Here is a 20,983-nt window from a genome sequence, read left to right on the forward strand (position 1 = left end):
TTGTGACCCTGTCTTTCCTTTAGTTGAAAGCTTTGTTTACTGGTAGAAATGATAATTCCATGTAATTTGGCTAATTTTATTGCTTGGGGTGTAACATGAAGAGAACTATAAAACAATCTCCGAGACAATGTCCACATTAATTTATCCATTCAGGCTGGAGAGTAAATTGCAACTTTGAAAAATTCTCAAATCCATCACTATCTTAAAAACCTTTCAATTTAACAGTGAGCAGTAAAAAGTGATGGAAGCAAAATACAATCCACAAATCCATTTAATATGATCAAATTGCTTTCTTTGAGTACCATCGGAAAACAAAAGGAAAGCTTTATGAATGGAAAACATCCGAGAGGCAGATTTTAACTCAGGATGTAAGTGCTGACGATCAGCAGGGAAGTGTGTGCAGGCAGCGTCTGCGATGGCATTAGTGCGAGGATTGGACACTGCAACTTTTGAGCCTGGGCAACGTTCTAATTGGGCCTCTACGTGTAATCACTGTAGGTATTTAACAAAATCATTTGGGAAGAAAACTGTTCATTTTCTACTAGCACTGGAAGACTTGACTCAGTATCCCAGTAGTAAGTTTATAATCTGGTGAAGTTTGAATTATCCCACTTGAGAAACTTTGAATTCCACTGGTCACTGATCACGGGTTTAAAATGAATCTGATGATTCACAATGTTGTTTTGTCAATGATGAAGATGTGAGTCTATGGATAGGCAAAAGCTGCATTTACACATGGATTTACAAATTGCATACTAATTGCAGTAAGAATCTGGCAAAATTTATGTGAAATGAGTGCAAACTACCGTTCACAGGAATTAGAACGCAGTTTTTACAAAAGACAGTTCAACCATGTGCACTTCCAGCAGCAGCTGGGGGAGGACTAATTATAGAAGAAACAGTGCAAGGGCTCTCTGCCACTCAACTCTCATATGGCTTCACTACAAATCTTGTCCATCTTTTTCTCATTCTATTGCAAAGGTGAACTGCTGTAACATTCATCCAAACAAGTTCTGCACAGCTTTGTGGAGTCACAAATTGCTACTGGTCCATGCCAAATAGCTGAACATCCTGGACCCTGTTACACAACCATCAAAGACGCCTACCACTACATCCCCTTCCCACACTTTGGAAAATTAGATCACAGCGCTGTGTTCCTCCTCCCAGCTTACAAGCAGAAGCTGAAACAGGAGGATCCTTCACAAAAAGAAGTATAATGCTGGTTCGAGGCAGCGGAAGACCATCTCCGGGACTGCTTAGAATCAGTGGGCTGGACTGTGTTCAAGTACTCAGCGGAAAACCTCGACAAGTACACCACCACCATCGCGGGCTTCATTAGGAAGTGCGGCGAGGACTGTGTACCAAAGAAGTCAATCCAGGTGCTCCCCCATTCCTTAGATGAATCAGGAAATCCATTCCCAACTGAAGACCCAGGTATGCAGCATTCAAGTTGGACGACCCAGACCTATACAGGAAATCCAGAAATGACCTCCGCAAAGCCATCAGAGATGCCAAGAGGCAGTACCAGACCAAGTTAAACATAGAACATAAAACAGTACAGCACAATACAGGCCCTTCAGCCCACGATGTTGTGCTGACCTATTATCCTACTCTAAAGATTAAACTACCCTATATTTTACTATCCTCCATGTGCCTATCCAAGATTCGCTTAAATGTCCCTAAAGTATCTGACTCCACTACCACTGCCGGCAGCGCATTCCACACGTCCACCACTCTCTGTGTAAAGAACCTACCTCTGACATCTCCCCTATACCTTCCTCCAATCACCTTAAAATTATGCCCCCTCGTAATAGTCATTTCCGCCCTGGGAAAGTCTCTGACTATCCACTCTGTCTATGCCTCTCATCATTTTGCACACCTCTATCAAGTCACCTCTCATCCTTCTTTGTTCCAATGAGAAAAGCCCTAGCTCCCTCAACCTTTCCTCATAAGACCTGCCCTCCAGTCCAGGCAGCATCCTGGTAAATCTCCTCTGTACCCTCTCTAAAGCTTCCATATCTTTCCTATAATGAGGTGACCAGAACTGAACACAATGTTCCAAGTGTGGTCTAACCAAGGTTTTATAGAGCTACAGCATAACCTTGCAGCTCTTAAACTCAATTCCCCTCCAACACACGATATGCCTTCTTAACAACCCTATCAACTTGGGTAGCAACTTTGAGGGATCTATGGACTTGGACCCCAAGATCCCTCTGTTCCTCCCCACTGCTGAGAATCCTGCCATTAACCCTGTATTCTGCATTCAAATTAGACTTTCCAAAATGAATCACAAACTTAGAGGCCCAAACCAACCATACAGACTCCCACTGTCTGTGGCAAGGCCTAATCAACATTACGGGACACAAAATGAAGCAGAACAAGATAGCGGACAAGGACACATCCCTCCCTGATGAGCTCAATGCTTTCTATGCTCGATTTGAGCAGAATGCCAGCAGCGCGGTGTCACTTGCCCTGACAGCCCCGGATGCACCTGTGCCCACTGTCACCACTTCAAACGCCAGATCATTCTTCCTGGGAGTCAACCCAAGGAAAGCACCAGGTCTGGATGGAGTCCCCGGCCGAGCACTCAGATCCTGTGTGGACCAACTGGTGGAGGTATTCACCGACATCTTCAACCTCTCCCTCCTACAGGCTAAAGTCCCCACCTGCTTCAAGAAGGCCACCATCATCCCTGTACCTAAGAAAACACATGCAATGTGCCTTAATAACTACTGCCCAGTGGCTCTGACCTCCATAATTATGCAGTTTTTCAAGTGGCCAGTCATGGCCACATCAATTCTAGACTCCCAGCCTGCTGTGATCCTCTTCAATTTGCCTACTGATACACCAAGCCTACAGCAGACACCATTTCCTTAGCCCTGCACTCATCCCTGGGACATCTGGACAAGGACATCTATGTCAGACTCCTGCTCATTGACTACAGCTCCACCTTCAACACCGTTATCCCCTGCAAACTGATCTCGAAACTCTGAGACCTAGGTTTTGGCTTAGCCCTCAGATTCCCGACTCACAGACCGCAATCAGTGAAGATAGACAAATGCAGCTCCTCCACAATAACACTCAAGAATGGAGTCCCCCCAGGGATGCGTCCTCAGCCCCCAATGTACTCCCTCTACACCTATGACTGTGTTGCCAAATTCCGAACAAATGCCATTTACAAGTTTGCTCACGATATCACCGTGGTAGGGTGGATATCAAACAATGACGAGTCAGAATGCAGAAAGGAGATAGAGGGCTTCGTGACATGGTGCAATGAGAACAACCTCTCTCTCAACATCAGCAAAACTAAAGAACTGCTCATTGACTTCAGAAAGAAAAGAGGAGAACACGCTCCCATCTACATCAACGGAGCTGAGGTTGAGATGGTGGAGAGTGTCAAGTTCCTAGGTGTGACGATAACCAAAAACCTGTCCTGGAATTCCCACGTAGGTGCGACGGTCAAATAGGCACAACAATACCTCTTCTTCCTCAGGCAGCTCAGGAAATTTGCCATGTCCATAAAGTCCCTCACCAACTTCAACAGATACACCATAGAAAGCATACTGTCTGGGTGCATAACAGCCTGGTATGGCAACTGCTCTGCCCAGTACCGTAAGAAACCACAGAAGGTTGTGTGCACGACCCTGTCCATCACAGAAGACAACCTTCCATCCATGGACTCCATTTACACAGCTCACTGCCGCGGAAAGGCTGCCAACAGCATCAAAGACCCAATGCACCCTGGTAATGATCTCCTACAACCTCTTCCGTCAGGCAGTCAGTACAGAACCTTGAATACACGCACCGACAGGTTCAAGAACATCTTCTTCCCTCCCGTTGTTAGACTGATGAATGGACTCTCTAATTTCAAATAATGCTGATCTTGCTAATGTTGATCTTGCTTAGCACACGCCCTGTACAATGTAACCTGTATGCCTCTGTCTAGTTTCTTTCATCGTATGATTCTGTATGTCCTTGCTTACTATGATCTGCCTGTGCTGCTTATAAACAAAGCTTTTCACTGTACATAGGTACATGTGACAATAAATCAATCAATCAATAGTGGCAGGTAGGTGTGCTACTCTGTACCATTTCTCACCCATGCCAGACTACAGACCACTGTCTTGCCTATCTTAGATAGGCAACGTAACAGTCTGGAGGGGGAATACCCACCTTTCAACTTCAAAGAAGTTATCTTTGAATGTTGTTGAATGTCAAAGAAGGGCCTCAGAGAACTGCTACTGAGAACATTGTCTCACATTATCATATATTTAAATGGGAGGATTCCACAAATGGATTGTGGGAAGAATAAAAAAAACGAGGGAACTCACTGGAAACAGTTCAATGGCAGAAACCAGCAGAAAAGTCTTTTGACAATTTTTTAACCTTAGAAATTAAAAAGCACTGATTTAAACACGTGGACGTATTCTGAAAATGTACAAATTCACCAAAAACCATTGTACTTTTATTCAACTTGAAGCAATCAACTAGTAAATGCTGAAAGCAAGACAGTTTTCCCAGTGATGTTTGATGGATTGAAGAAGGCAAACTTCATTCCTGATAGAGAAGAGCACAAGGTCTTCTAAAGACATTCCACTCCTGATCCAAGTAGTCCTGCTGGAAAGTACGCATGCCTGAACTTCAGATGCAACATCACTGTGATATTTCCCAGTCAACTGATAGAGTGAGCTGTCAAAGTATTAGACTCATACATGACAGAATAGTCACCTGAGAGTCATCAGAGGAGATCAAACAGCAGACCAGTGAAGATGGGTAGACAATTAGAGTGGGGGATTCTTTAGAAGTCCCTTTGCGCTCTGCTGGAGAGCTGAATGCCTCTGTCCAACTAAATCCCCCTAAAAAACGGTGTGGTTTCCTGATGATAAATCTGAGTTGGCAGCATGTTTGAGGTTTATGTCATTCACAGATTAGTAAGAACCAGAGGAAGTCACCTTTTTTACTGTACTTCTTTTCTGAGAATGGCCTGTTCATGGCAGTTCATGAGAACTTTGCATTAGATGCAAAATATATTGAGAGCTCTTCCAAATGAGCCTTCTTTTAAGCTTGAATGGGCACAGTTCATTATGCAAACACATCTCATTTCCATGAAGTTGATGGCCTGTATTCAGGATCACTCACAGCTCTTCATCTCAAATGCAGTTTACCAATTACCATGATTAGATCTGTGATCTGAATCCCTGTGCCAGATGCCTGGTTGTCAGAAGAGAAATGCTTAACCAGTTCAGTGATGACAGCTGAACAATTTCGCATCCGGTTTTATTCGAGTTTAATTTTTTAAAAATGAAAAGAAGCACGATGCTTTGTTAAGTAGATCAAAACAGATAAACATTACAGAGATGGCTCAGCGCTGCTAAAACGCAAGCTGATTTCAAGTCTTGATCAAATCAGGTCTGCAAGCGCATTAAAAGCAAATTTATCTGAATTCCCCAATAGCTCTGTATCAGGAATGATGAGTCTTGGTCTGCGTTGAATTGTCGGATCAGAGTCAAGTTAGCAGTTACAATAGACTTTAGCATCTTGAGACAAGACCAGCAGAATGACTTTGCTTTCTGATTCATGTCTGATCATCCTTATGTGTGCACATTAAATTTGATACAAGGATGGAATCAGGAGAACAATCCAACAGGAAAGATTCCTGACTTGGGTGAGAGTTCCTGACAGGCAGACATGTCTTTCCTCTCAATCGTAGAACCCTACCTCACCAACAGACAGCACCTTGGACATATGAGGGAGGAAGGGGTGAAAGTCACAGTCACAAAGCGGAGAAATGAAATTAGACCAAACTTATAAAAACTTACGAAAGAGCTGGAATTTTGTCCCTGGTGGGACTGGGTGAGGTGGGCTCCTCACATGAAATCTGAATGCGAGTGTTAATATTGTTGCTGAAGAACTCAGGAAAGGAGGAGGGGAGGAGAAAAGAAAGAAAAGAGGCACATAAATCAAATAGGTGATACATGCAGATGATAGAAATATTTCTTTAAATATTACACAGCAACCCAAAAGTGAGAAAACTGACAAAAATGTGGGAAACGATATTTTAGCCGCAGCACTTTTTCTGGTGATAAGGAGACATCGTAGATTATTTATTCTCTTTCCTTTCTTCTTGTTGTCAGGCAGACAAAATCACCACACAACAAAAGGAAAACGATTGGTTGACAGTGTGTGTGATCACAATTCACATTTCTCAGTGATAGACACAGAGTGAAGGGCATGTTTAAAACACTGGGGATCCAATGTTCTGTAGCCTGTTTGCTTCCTTACTCCAAACTGAGAGAGGGCAAAATAGGCAGCGAGGTAAGATTGTAGGATTGTGGGTTGTACAGTTCGGAAAGAGCAAGCAGAAAGAGGTAACTTTACCTTCCATTCTTCATGTCCAGGCTCGGGTCTTCCAGTTTAAAGTCAGCAGCAATCTCACCAGTGGCAACAGTTTTTTCACTGCCCTCTGAGCCTTCAATCCTTCTGCTCTCCTCTTTCTTCTCAGTCATTGTCTGGCAGTGCCTACTTTGCATCGTTAAATCTTGGTTCTCTTTATCCAAATTCATGAGATTAGCGAATGACTGATTGTTGTCATGGCTGGTCCATGCGCTTGGCCTACCAGAAGCAATAGGAACACTTCCTGGGGTGGAGGTGGAAGGTCCATTCATTATCAGATTGTGGTGGTGAAGAGTCAATAATGAAATTTGTTCAGAAATGGAGCTCATAGTCGGGTCAACTGAGGAAACAACAAAAGATAAAATATCATTTAGTCAATTACAGGCTTCTCAAGGTTAGAATCTATTTATGGTAATCCACTTTTTGCACAGGCTTAGCATCATTTTATGTAGAAATAATTCCCACATGTTGCAAACAATTATTACTGATATTACAGGATAGTACATTTGGAATTTGCGAAGTGATGTTTCTAATCAGTGTTTTATATCGCATCAGAGGCAGATGCCAGAAGTGCCAACTCTACATTAGACATATTGCAAAGGTTATTGTAATGTGTGGACGTGGCAGATATTTCTATATCCCATAACCAGAGGATACAGTACAATTGCAGTGATCTCATCCTCGGACTTTAGGCTTTTATAAAAATAATATCTGCTGTCTTCACCCATCAGCTCATAGGAAGTGGGTTGCCAATTTAGATACATTATTCTCCAACTTTTCTAAGTAACTGAGAGTGACTGGGTTTTCTTGGGGAAACCCAGCAGTTAGACTGAGATGATTGCTGCTTATTCCAGTCCTTTAAACCCACCTGCTGGAATCAAAATGTTTTGCTGTGTCATCTCCTGCCCAGGCAACTGCCCCTCTCCACACTATCCCTTCCAAGGTCTTCTTGACAAGGCCTCTTACTTCCCTGTTTCCCAGCATCCCACACTGCGGAAACAATTCCAGTTTCGATCTGCTTCTCAGGCCACCAACCTTATCCACTGAAGCCTCTAAGCTCCCATCTCCACCATACTCAAGGATCAGCAATACCACATTTGGTGGTATAATGGACAGTGAAGAAGGCTATCTAAGATTACAAAGAGATCTTGATCAATTGGGTCAATGGGCTGAAGCATGGTAGATGGGGTTTAATTTGAATAAATGCGAGGTATTGCAATTTGGTAAAACAAACACGGGCAGCATTTATAGAATTAAAAGTAGGGCTTTGGGTAGTGTTGTAGAACATAGAGACCTAGCGGGTTCAGATACATAATTTTTTGAAGCTTGCAACAAATATAGAGAAGGTGGTTAAGAAGGCATTTAGCATGGTTGCCTTCATTGCTCAGACCTTTGAGTTTAGGAGTTGGGACGTTATATTGACGTTGTACAGGACGTTATATTGACGTTGTACAGGACGTTCGAGAGGCCTCTTTTGGATGACTGTGTCCAGTTCTGGTCTCCCTGTTGTACGATAGGATATTATTAAATTGGAGAGAGTTCAGAAGAGATTCACCAGGATGTTGCTGGGAATAGAGGGCTTGAGTTATAGGGAAAGGCTGGACAGGCTGAGATCTTTTTCTCCTGGAGTGTAGGAGGTTGAGGGGTGACCTTATTGAGGTTTATAAAACCATGAGAAGTATGGATAAGGTGAATGGCAGGTGTCTTTTTCCTAGGGTGAAGGATTTCAAGAGTAGGGGACATGTTTTTTAGGTGAGAGAGAGAGAAATTTAAAAAAGACATGAGGGGCAATTTTTTTACAGAGTGACTTACGTGGAGACTGAACCTCCAGAGGAAGTGGTGGATGTGAGTACAGTTGCAACATTTTAAAGATAAGTACGTGAGTAAGAAATGTTTGGAGGGATTTGGGCCAAGCAGGTGGTTCTAATTTTGTTTGGGATTATGGGTGGCATGGACTGGTTAGACCAAAGGGTCTGTTTCTGTGCTGTCAGGGTCAATGACTCTACCTTCGCCACTGAAATTAACCATCCCCTTCCACCCACTCCAGATCAGCTCGTCTCCCCCAGGGAGGTCTTTGTGGGTCCTGCAGCAGCTACCTGTTCCCCACTGGCCGGAAGCTAAGCTCATCTGTCAATTAGACTGGTCTCCAGGCAGGGAACTAGCTGTTGATGTCCTGTCAGAGAATCCTGAATTCGAAGAGCCTTGCCTTCCTGACCTCACCCGACGGCCCCGAGGGTCATGTAGATTCAAAACAAGCTGAACCCACAGTACAATGGTGCTAAATGTCCCCACACTTTGTCTGCGCAATCTCCATGAACAATCACCAAATGCAGTGGTCGAACAACAAAGGAATAGTCCTGGAGACACATACAACCAATGAGAAGCCCCTGGAATCTTCAGCTTGGAGGTAGATATGATGTACATGCACACAGGGATCGACCAGCCCCACACAGACTAATACCCTGGTTTCCTATAGTACTGCACTTGGATACATCATTCCACGTACATAACTTGTGAATGCCCAGTGACATCCTGAGGTTTAGGGGGAAGCCAGACTGCTTCACTGTGTGTGGATTCTATAACCTGGCTGCTGAGTGGGAGTGTTCACACTTATTGTGTCACCATTATGCAGCTAACTTGGCACAACATGGGCACCGGTCAGTCTGAAGAATTCAAAACATTACCAACAGATCAATAGATTCCGAAATAATTTCCAAATCCAAAGACAAGGCACAGAGTCTGAAAATGGTATTTGTTTGTGATTGGGATACTTACAAATGGGGTGGCACAGTGGCTTAGGGACAGCACAGTGACTCAGTGGTTAGCACTGCTACCTCACAGTGCCAGGGCCCTTGGTTCAAGTCCACCCTTAGGTGACTGTCAGTGTGGAGTTAGCACATACTCCCCATATCTGCGTGGGTTTCCTCTGGGTGTTCCAGTTTCCTCCCACAGTGCAAAGATGTGTAGGTCAGGTGGACTGGCCATGCTAAATTGCTCACAGTGGGAATGTGCAGGCTAAGTGGATTAGCCACAGGATGTGCAGGGTTGTGGGTTCTGGGTGGGATGCTGTTTGGAGGGATGGTGTGGACATGATTGGCCAAATGGCCTGCTTCCACACTGCAGAAATTCCATGAAACAACAAAGCTTTATTGGCAATCTTACTCTGCAGATTGGAGCTCTGTGGTACTTGTGGGTGGTGAGGGGGCAGTATACTAATGTACTGAGGAGTGTTTATTGAATTTAGGGAAGATCTTCTTTTTCTCCTTCCTACTCAAAGGTAGGTCTGACCCAGAGCATCATGACTTGCACCACACGTAAGGGAAACAGGTATGTCCTAAATCCATCCCAGCCAGAATGGGAATCAAATCCTGTGCCTGTTGGCACAAATCTAGCCCATATTAATCATCCTCAAAAGATAACCACTGTCCCTAGAAGTCAATTGCTACAGTAACATACACTTTTACATGCATGTTGTAGGCTGGCGCGATGGACAGTGGCGGTAAAGCAGAGCTTCCCAAATTGTGGGTCAAGATCCCCACAGGGGATGAAATCTGGAAATCATAAATCCCAAATCTGTAATGGCAGCCATGGAGTGCAGCAGGACAAAGGGGAAACGGATCCAGTTGGGTCCAGACTCATTGGCTGAGGACTGGAGCAATCAGGATGGTCAGTACCCAGGGCAGCCAATCAGGTGCAGAGCATCCCTGTTGGCAGGCTAATGACAGATCTACAGCACATCGCATCCATACTGGTCAATAATAACGATTCTAATCCCATTTTCCAGCACTTGACCCATTGCCTTGTATGCCTTGGCATGACAAGTGTACATCTAAATACTTCTTAAATGTTTTAAAGGTTCCTGCCTCATCTGAACAACAGCAATCATTCACCCATCAGGACAGAGCAGAATCAGTAATGCCTCTGTTATCATTCTTGCTCATCGTGAGACCTGGAGGGCTCTGTTGAAGACTGCTGGAGCCTGTCCTACCTAGTAAGTTTAACATGGCTGCCATGTTTTTTTTTTCATTTTTCATTTTATTGTCATGTGTACTCAAGTACAAAAGTACAGGAGTACAGTGAAAAGTCTATAAAGTTGCCACACAGGGTGCCATCTCAGGTACACGTACCTATGTACAGAATCTTAGAACAAGGTAGAAAGAAAGAACAAAGTTAAACATTGCAGTAATTATAGTATAGCATCAAACATACAAGATAAGGCTAAAAGTTACATATTGCAGACCTTCTTAGTTTTAAGTAGAAAAATAAAGAAATAAAGCTGGAAGTTCAAACATTACAGTTTTTCTTAAGTGTTTAGCCATGATGGGACTGCACTTTGAGGAATCACCTCGAGACTGGAAATCCATGCTGACGCCGCACCAGGTGGAAGGTGAGTCCGAGACTGGGTGTCGGAGGCCAGCAGTCCATGAGTGGGAGAAAGGAGAGAAGAAGGAATTAGCACCCCTCACCACCCCCAACCCTGAACCTGCTGAAGACTGCTCCACACTGCAGCTTGGCAGAAAACGTCTCCTTTCTCCTCTTCTCTCAAGACGTCTGGAGTCCACTCCTTGATGCAGGACTGGCTGCAAATGGATCATTCCCCCGCGAGTGTGAGAGACAGTGTATGTGTGCAAGTGAGTGAAGGAGTGTGTGAGTGAGAATAACAGAGTACATATAACAGTGTATGAACGAGTGAGGGTTTACGTAGAGAGAATGTAAAGAGCTGAGTATGTGTGACAGAGAATGAATGAGTGACTTTAAATGAGTGTGTGTGAGAAAGTAAATAAATGAACATGTGAAAGAATAAGGGAGGCAGAGTGAGTGAGTGAGTAATTGAGCATGTATAATTGAGTATGTGTGATATACAGCCTTACAGTCCACACTCCCAGCGTCAAACCTGGGGTCCTGGCAACTTTCAAACACTCCAAACAGAGTTAATGGGGAGGGGCATTTCTCAAGCACTGTGGTAGAGGCTCCAATGTCCTTCTATCACAAAGCTCTCCCACTCTTACCACCTGGCATTAGCGTGTATTGGAAGGATTTACAAATTAATACTGAACCTGTTTGCCCATGTTGTGAAACACATCTTCCTTGACCATCAAGCCCTGGAGTGGGACTTGACCCCGGGCTCTCTAGCTTAAAAGCAGTGATGCTACCATTGTGCAACAAGGCCTCCCTCAGAAGAAGGTAACTTTACCAATTTTCAAGTTGAAGAAAGGTGAACCAAGGATTCTGGTCATTATTAAGCAACATCACAGAAAAAAAACTGTCTTTAGTATATTGCTGGTTGTGGCAGTTAGTTGTGAACAAAAAGACTGCTGTATATCTTATTCATTCGTGGGATGTGGGCATCGCTATCTAGACAGCTTTTATTGGCTGTCCCTAGTTGCCCTTGAGAAGGTGGTGGTTAGGTGCTTTCTTTTACCACTGCATTCCATGTGTTGTAGGTGGACCCACAGTGCCTTACGGAAGGAATTCCAGGATTTTGACCCATCGACAGTGAAGGAATGGCGATACATTTCCAAGTCAGGATGGTGAATGGCTTGGAGGGGAGCTTGCAGTTGGTGGTGTTCCCATGTATCTGTTGCCCTTGATCTTCGATGGAAGTGGTCATGGGTTTGGAAGGTGTTCTCTAAGGATTTTTTGTGAATTTATGCAGTGCATCTTGTAGATAATACACACTACTGCTGGTGAGCATTGGTGATGGAGGGAGCAGATGTTTGTGGATGTTTGCGGTCTGCTTTGTCCTGGATGCTCAAACTCTCAAACGTCCAGGCAACTGGGGAGTATTCCATCACACTCCTGATTTGTGCCTTGTAGATGGTGGACAGGCTTTGGGGAATCAGGAGGTGAGTTACTGTCCACAGTATTCCTCGCCTCTGACCTGCTCTTGTAGAGTCATAGAGTGATACAGTCACACAGCGTGGAAACAGATCCTTCAGTCCAACTAGCCCACGCTGACCCTTTTGCCAAACTAAACTAGTCCCACTTGCCTGAATTTGTCCCGTCTCCCTCAAAAGCTTTTCTATTCATGTACTTATCCAAATGTCTTTTAAACATTATAACTTGAAACCATTCTATTTATGTGGTGAGTCCGGTTGACCTTCCAGTCAAAGGTAACCCCAAGGATGTTGATATCAGGGGATTCAGTGGTGGTAACACCATTGAATGTCAAGGGACAGTGGGTAGATTGTCTCTGACTGGAGATGGTCATTGCCTGGCATTTGTGTGGCGCGAACGTCACTTGCCACTTGTCAGCCCAAGCCTGGACATTATCCAGAACACGGACTGCTTCAGTATCTGAGGAGTCGTGAATGAACATTGTGCAATCTTTGGCGAACATTCCCAAGTCTGACCTTGTGATGGAGGGAAGGTCATTGATGAAGCAGCTGAAGATGGTTGGGTGTTGGACACTGCCCTGAGATACACCTACTGAGATGTCCTGGAGCTGAGATCACTCACCTCCAGTAACTATGACCATTTTCCATTTGTGCCAGCTATGACTCCAAACAATTCAACAATCTGAGAGTTCAACAGAACGTCACTGGCTACAATACACTTTAGGATATTCCTAGGTCATGACAGTCACTATATAAATGCAAAGACTTCCATTTTCTAAATAATTGGACAACATGATCTTGTTGAGTTTCTGGAGTATTCCTTACCTGTCTGCTGTGCACTCATTCTGTTCTCAAAATCCTTCAACTGCTTGACCAAGAGGGAGACATGTTGTAGGAGATCCCTGTTCTGTAGGATGAGCTGGTGAACACGGGCCTGCGACTCAATTCTAGCTGCCGTCTCAGCTGATAATTGATCTTTCAGCAGATGCACCTGGCACAACAAAAAGAACTGAATCTGTGATTCATGAACAGTGGAAGTTTGTATTCAGTATGGTCTCCATCCTACACACTCACCCATTCAGATTGATGATACTGTAAATAAGCTCACAGCTCAGCAAACAGCTATAGGCAACTGCTGAACGATATCTTCAGATTTCAAACATGTGTGTTTACGTCTAGTTGACAATACCTAGACTGTGCTGCTCTGATACAACAAAGCAGCTAATCACAGGCGACGTTCAAAGCTGAATAAAGATACTGATGCTTGGTAAACATTGTCAAATGTTCTCTCTGAATAATGTTGAATAGCAGTAATGAGCCATGTTTACTCTTTCAAACACTGAGGCCTTCTCCAAAAATGATCCCAATTTGTCCGCTACTTGGCCAGATAGTAGGAACTTAACTCTATCCTTGTGCACTACCTTATTCAGAAAATCCACTGGATCAAACATCAATCAAGCAGCTAATTGGCTCAGGTGAGAAATCCCTGTAGAGATTAATAACTTTAAAAATAAATTCTAATTTTCAGTGAGATGACAAGAATCCAAATTTTAAGAGTTTTACCCTAACAAACAAAACCAACCATATTTTTATGTGTGAAACTTCAATTACAGACGAGTTGAAAAGTTTCCCCATATAATTTTTATAACAATCAGAAATCACTGGCCTCCCCCAACCAAATCACGTGTTTATATTTCAATCTATCCTTTAAGTGAACACCAATTCTCCCAGAGACAGTCAAAAGCTATTTTCCATTCCCAATGAACTGCTTATTTTATGTTTCTCCAGACTTGCAACTGTAAACTCAGGACTGACTGTCACATTGAGGGTTACCCTAGAGATTCTTCTCTCTAGTCAAAGCTAGACAAACCTTTCAGCCTTGTTTAATCCTCACAAACTTGGTTTCTTCAATCTGAACCTGAGCTCCTAGCTGCTTCTCCGTGGTGAATAATAATTACAGCATTTTCTCTGCTTCAGGTGCAGGACTGACTACCTGGATCACTCTGATTGCTGTCTCTCATTCTTGCAGACCTGTTAAGTTCAGGATTATCTTAAGAAACATGCAATTTGATATCACAATGGCTTTCTGTTGATTTTCCCTTCCTAAAATCTATTTGAATACAACGTGAGTCATGTGGATCCAAGTACAAATGACATTTACGTATTCTCTAGATCCCAACCCAATTCTAGCTAGCAACGATAATGACAGCTTAAAGCATAGCAGTTTATAAAACCTGACATTACAAACAGGTTGCTGAGTGATTCGAACAGTCTACCCACTGATGGACCTGATTTAGGCCTGGGTTTTCCAATAGCCAGATGGTTGGTTCTGTAGGTGAGATTTGCACATCGGGATCCTTTGGGACCCCCATCATAGCAGACTCAGAAGGAATTGCCCAGAAAATTGAAATTTCCGCTTGGCACTCGCTTCTGCCACCCACACCCCACCCCACTTCACTCGGAGCCAAACCTGCCCATTCGACCCAGACCCAATATCTTACACTCACCCTGGTTTACCCTAATCACTCCATCACTTTCCTGGTTCTATTGCCACCTTGCGCCCTGGCAATCTGGTAGATGGAACCCTACCTCCTGGCACCCCATTTACCTGGCATCTCCCCCGACCTACCTGACACCTTAACAACCTGGAGCCCTATCCTCTACCCACTTGGCACCCTATTTATCTCGCACCCTAAACTCCCAGATACACTCACAACTACCTTATGTACTTAACCTTTCACAGGAATTGTCAAAGTGGCTGTCTGTGATGCTGGCCTGTAACTTTCAGAAGAGGGGGCACAGTTTGCCTTCCCTTGACTGTTTTGCAAGGAAGGAAAGTACAGCCCCACATTTATGAAGGAGCCCTAACGTCACAAATGCGGAGCTCTTTTGTTTTGTAAAAAGGAGTGGAGTGGCACTCTCCATGCACAAAAATCCAGCTCATTATTGTGTGGTTGTGAACACCTTGTACTTTCTTCCCAGTAAAACAACCTGGGCCCATTTTTAACCTTTAACAACCAAGCCATCTCATCTTATTGACATTTTACCTTAAAGAGACAGTTCTAAAATATTATAATCTGGTAAATTTTATATTTGTAACATCTGGTCTAAAAAGTGAAATGGGTAGAGCAATACCAAGTGAACAGATTAAGTATTCAATACCGATTTGATTTGATTCGATTTATTGCTGTCCTATGTACCGAGGTACAGTGAAAAGTGGTGTCTTACATGCTTTACAGGCAGATCATACTATACAAGTACATCAGGGTAACAGACTGCAGGCTACAATGTTACAGCAACATTATCAACAGGTTAACAGCATTAACCATGAAATTGAAATCCATCTCAAATATTAGTGAGAATTTGGACAGACTGTCTATCACACAGCTCCATGGAGAATAGTCAGTGGCTGATTAAAATGGCTGCTACTGCACTTGCCCTGTGCCCTCTAGTCCACTACTGAGAGGAACATGTTGACTGGTGCTTTTAGCAAATTTAGCTGGGAAAATTAAGGTGCTGCCCCTCACTCTATTAATGTCATCATGGCACTTATTTCTATAAATTTTTCTTTCTGTTTCTTTCAGCTTCAAGAAGACCATCTCTCTCCTCTCTGTTAAGACACTCTGCCAAGTTTCTAGTTAATTTTACCATCTCCACCTCAAGTTTCTCTTTATTCTTTCACGGGATATCAGCATTGTCAAGAAGCCAAGCATTTGTTGTCTATTCCAAAACCTCCCTTGATCTGAGGGGCTTGCTAGGGCCATTTCCAAAAGTAGTTAAGAGTCAATCACATTGCTGTGGACCTGCAATCACATGTAAGGATGGCAGATTTCCTTCCCAAAAGGGAACCAGATGAGCTTTAAGGTAACCAATGAGAGTTTGTGCCATTTTGGACACCAGCTGTCAATTCCGGATTATATTTATATTGAATTTAAATTCCACCAGCTTCTGCAGTCGAATTAGCCTGTGTCTCTGAATTACTAGTTCAGTAACATTCCCACTTTGCCACCATCCTCAGTAATTCCCAGAATTTCAATCCTTCCAAACATCAACATTGCTTGGATTATTGGAAGCTCCCCTCCTGCTCAACTCCAGCCTAGGCGGAGTCCTGGATGATTATCCTTGTCCATTAAATCAGGTTTCTCAGCCAAACAAGGAAATCTGCCCCGTTCTGTTCTATATTATTAAATCCTGCATTGTTAAATGTTCTTCTTAAACAGGTCCAGGGCCAGATACGAGAAGTGAATGGTGGAGAAAGTGGCAGCCGGCAGAAAGGGTAGGGGTTGGGGGACAAGGGTGGAGGTTATTTTGGAACAGCGTAAAACATTGGTTGGACTACAGCTAGAGAACCATGCTCGGTTCTGGAATCCACATTATAGGAGGGACGTGATTGCACTGGAGAGGGTGCAGAGGAGATTAACCAGGACATTGTCCGGGCTGGAGAGTTTTAGTCACGAAGAGAGATTAATAACATAAGAACATAAGAACTAGCAGCAGGAGTAGGCCATCTGGCCCCTTGAGCCTGCCCCGCCATTTAATAAGATCATGGCTGATCTTTTTGAGACTCAGCTCCATTTACCCGCCCGCTCACCATAACCCTTAATTCCTTTACTGTTCAAAAATTTATCTAGCTTTGCCTTAAAAACATTCAGCGAGGTAGCTTCAACCGCTTCACTGGACAGGGAATTCCACAGATTCACAACCCTTTGGGTGAAGAAGTTCCTCCTGACCTCAGTCCTACATCTGTTTCCCTTTATTTTGAGGGATGCCCTCTAGTCCTAGTTTCACCTGCTAGTGGAAACAACCTCCCTGCCTCCACCTTATCTATTCCCTTCATAATCTTATATGTTTCTATAAGATCTCCCCTCATTCTTCTGAATTCCAATGAGTATAATCCCAGCCTACTCAGTCTCTCCTCATAATCCAACCCTCTCAACTCTGGAATCAACTGAGTGAATCTCCTCTGCACCCCCTCCAGTGCTAGTATATCCCTTCTCAAGTAAGGAGACCAAAACTGCACACAGTACTCCAGGTGTGGCCTCACCAGGACCCTATACAACTGCAGCATAGCCTCCCTGTTTTTAGACTCCATCCCTCGAGCAATGACAGACAAAATTCCATTTGCCTTTTTAATTACCTGCTGCACCTGCAATCCTACTTTTAGCGATTCATGCACAAGGACACCCAAGTCCCTTTGCACAGCAGCGTGCTGCAGTTTTTTTACCATTTAAAACATAGTCCATTTTGCTGTTATTCCTACCAAAATGGATGACCTCACACTTATCAACATTGTACTCCATCTGCCAGACCTTTGCCCACTCACTTAGATTATCTATATCCCTCTGCAGACTTTCAGTGTCTTCTGCACACTTTGCTCTACCACTCACCTTAGTGTCATCTGCAAATTTTAACACACCACACTTAGTCCCCAACTCCAAATCATCTATGTAAATTGTAAACAATTGAGGCCCCAACACTAATCCCTGAGGCACACCACTAGCCACTGACCGCTAACCAGAAAAACACCCATTTACCCCTACTCTTTGCTTTCTACTAGTCAACCAATCCTCTAGGCTTGTACAGCAACCAATAAGGCTGTGCTGTTTTCCTTACAGGACAGGAGACTGAGGGGTTACAAATGAAAGAAGGCTCCTGGTCACATAGTTTTACTCTACAACATAATTTTCAGGAGAACAGATTTAACTTAATACCTGATGACAAGTTGACTAATCGTTCAGGCCAAATTGCACTCTATTATTCACTACAACACTCGTCAAGCAGTTATGAGAAGGGAGGTGAGAGATTTTATGACACCAGATTACTTTAATTGAGATATAAAATTAAGAGGGTTGTTGACATGGTATACAGCAAGAAACTTTTCCCCTTTGAGGAAGGAGGAATGACAAGGGGATATAGATTCGAGGTAAAGGGCAGGAGGTTAACAGGGGATGTAAGGAGCAATTTTTTTCACCCAGAGGGTGGTGGGAATCTGGAACTCACTGCTTGTAAAGGTGGTAAAGGCAGAAACCCTCATAACATTTAAGAAGTATTTAGATGTGCACTTGCAATGCCAAAGCATACAAGGCTATGGACCATGTACTAGAAAACGCAATTAGAACGGTTAGGTGGTTACTGTTGACTGGCACAGACTCTATGGGACTGAGGACCTTTGTCTGTGCTTTTGACCTCTATGATTCAATCTCTCTAGGAGAGCGAATGACTGGGTGCAATGACTGAACACATGGGGAGGGCTGGTGGTGGGAAGGAAAACAACTATTTTAGCAAATAAGGGAAATCATACTTATGAACCTTCACACAACCTAAACAAATAAAGTCGACCAATGCGCTAGTTCGCAACCCACAGGAAGGACAATGAGGACTATCAGATTCTGCGGCTCTGAGCCTACTCCTAACATAGCATCCAATGGTTTGTAATGATTGCAGATTTATTGTTTCACAAACCCAGCAGAAATTGTTGGACCTTTTGGATCACTGGACTTTTGGAATTGCTTTTAATAGTAAAAATATTCAGGTATGACAAAACCATCCATTTTTAAAGGAAAAAGGCACATGAATTGGGTCAGTGTAAACCTTGTACATTTCTGTCACTGCAAGAATTTCAGCAAAACTTTGCTGACTGCGCAAGGTTTGAATCTTCCTATCCTAATAATCCAGTGAAACAAACATCCGAGAGGGTATGGCATAGGGTCAGCCAACAGCACCACCTCATGGTGATGTTGTGCTAGCGCACCCCTACAAAAACTGCACCGCACACCTATATTACTCACTGCAGTGACTGTGCAAACAGGAGCTACAATGAATGGGAGACTGGATTTTATTAACCTTTCGGTAACTGATCTTCCTTTCAAAGTTCTGTAATGCAGCACAGATGGTGACCTTTGTCAATTGATCCTAAATTCCAGTTTGAATGTGGGAAGGAAGAATTAAAGCCAAAAAGAGGAGCTTAGTGCCACGACAGGAGATTGTAGGGTGTATTTGAACTCTGTTAGCATCAGGTTATAGCAAAAGAACAATCTTTCTGCATTTGCTTGGATCACATCCAATCTGTACAATTGCTCTTTTCACTGTATAAATGTACTACTGCTCATTTATAAACTTGGACACCTGAAACGTTAACACTGCTCTCTCTCCCCAGATGCTGCCAGACCTGATGAGTTTTTCCAGCAATTTCTGAATTTGTTCCTGATTTCCAGCATCTACAGTTCTTTGGGTTTTATGAAGAATTGAGACTGCGCTGTTTCCTCTCAAAAAGAGCAAGCTGAGGCATGACCTAACAGAGGCCTTTAAAATGATAAAGTGTTAATAGTGTAAGCATTGTTTGTCTAAAGTAGTGACTAATGATTGATCAGATCGTAGATAAGTTTACTTATAAATTCTGTGTCTTTTTGTGTCCTCTCTCATGAGCACCTGAAGAAGGAGAGAGACTCAGAAAGCTTGTGTTTTCAAATAAACCTGTTGAGCTATAACCTAGTGTCGTGTGGTTTTTGAGCTTGTCTTAAAATGAGACAAAATGCTTGCATGGAAAACTAGGCAGACATGCAGCATTCAAAGAGTTAAAACCATACTGGAGTACTCACCAGAAGTACATTTTAAAAACAAAAATTTAACACACTGAATCAAATTATTTTTCAACAATTACCACACAAGGTATGCTATTTGGTCAGCAAAGTAGTTAAAGTTTAGTACTTGGTGAAAAGCAGAGCACCATTAATGAGATGCAGGCCAATTTATTACTGCCTTCTTCCTGTGCTTTACAACATCTACTTGTGGTTAATGAACACATTTATTATCACAAGGTAAGAGTTTGTTTGTCACCTGGGTAAGCAATAAGTAAGCAGGGTTGTCAATAATACAAGAGTACCTCATGAACATGCCATATGATATAATGAACGCAGGAAGTGCTGAAGAAACAGAGTCAACATTTCAAGTCCAAATTGATTCTTCTTCAGAGCCCTGTTGGGTTTCTCCAGCACTTTGTCTCTAATTCGGATTCTAGAATTTGCAGTACTTTGCACTTATTTTATAATAATATGTAGTTTTCCTCTCATCTGCAAGACAGCCATATAAAACCACAATACACTATATTGATAGATCCTGATCTTTAGATTTCTGAGCAAGAAAATGAACGGGGTCGGGAAAAGATCAGTTCCAATGAGCAAGTTCCTCTGCTAAAAACCAATTGGCATTCTGACTGGACAGCTGATGAACACTTAAATAGTATGAACATACACCTTTATATGAAAATGTAAATCTATGCTAAGTATTAAATGATTATCGGATGATTTTATACATGCCTTACAATATGTAACTTAGCAAATTGAAATAAACAAAGACAAGACTGATGTTGCTCTGTGATAACATACACAGTGTGGCAATCCAGCAGTGAGCTACGATATAATATGAGGAAAGTAGTGTCACATTTCACAGGCAACAACTTGCATTTATATATCACCTTTAACAGGTGAAAGCCAAGGCATTTAATGTCAATGAAAAATGAAAAATATATTCCACAACATTGAAGACATGTAAAAACCAAGAAGATACTTGCTTTTCTTTTTAATTAAGCAGCCTCTATGAGGTCAACAGGACAACCTGAGGTGGATTTTAACCTGGTGCATTTCAGTCAAGTGGGGAGTAATTTTAGCCCTGTGGTCTTTTAGCTGATGGATGTCATGTCTCTTCCTGCCTGTTCTGGGTGGGCACAGAGCAAATATTACTAAAGGATAGGTCTC

General features: G+C 43.0%; 1 protein-coding gene across 1 annotated transcript in view; it reads right to left on the bottom strand.

Annotated features, from left to right (window-relative positions):
* Positions 1 to 20,983, bottom strand: part of LOC109930223 (capon-like protein) — a 36,380-nt gene that overhangs the window by 6,964 nt on the left and 8,433 nt on the right. Inside the window, exons 5-6 of the mRNA XM_048613690.1 lie at positions 13,056 to 13,221; positions 6,379 to 6,733 (exon numbers count right to left, since the gene is read on the bottom strand). Coding sequence (XP_048469647.1) covers positions 6,379 to 6,733; positions 13,056 to 13,221 — 521 coding nt within the window. The remainder of the gene's footprint in view (positions 1 to 6,378; positions 6,734 to 13,055; positions 13,222 to 20,983) is intronic.

This window comes from Rhincodon typus, chromosome 28, assembly GCF_021869965.1.
Source record: "Rhincodon typus isolate 14 chromosome 28, sRhiTyp1.1, whole genome shotgun sequence".
NCBI lineage: Eukaryota > Metazoa > Chordata > Chondrichthyes > Orectolobiformes > Rhincodontidae > Rhincodon > Rhincodon typus.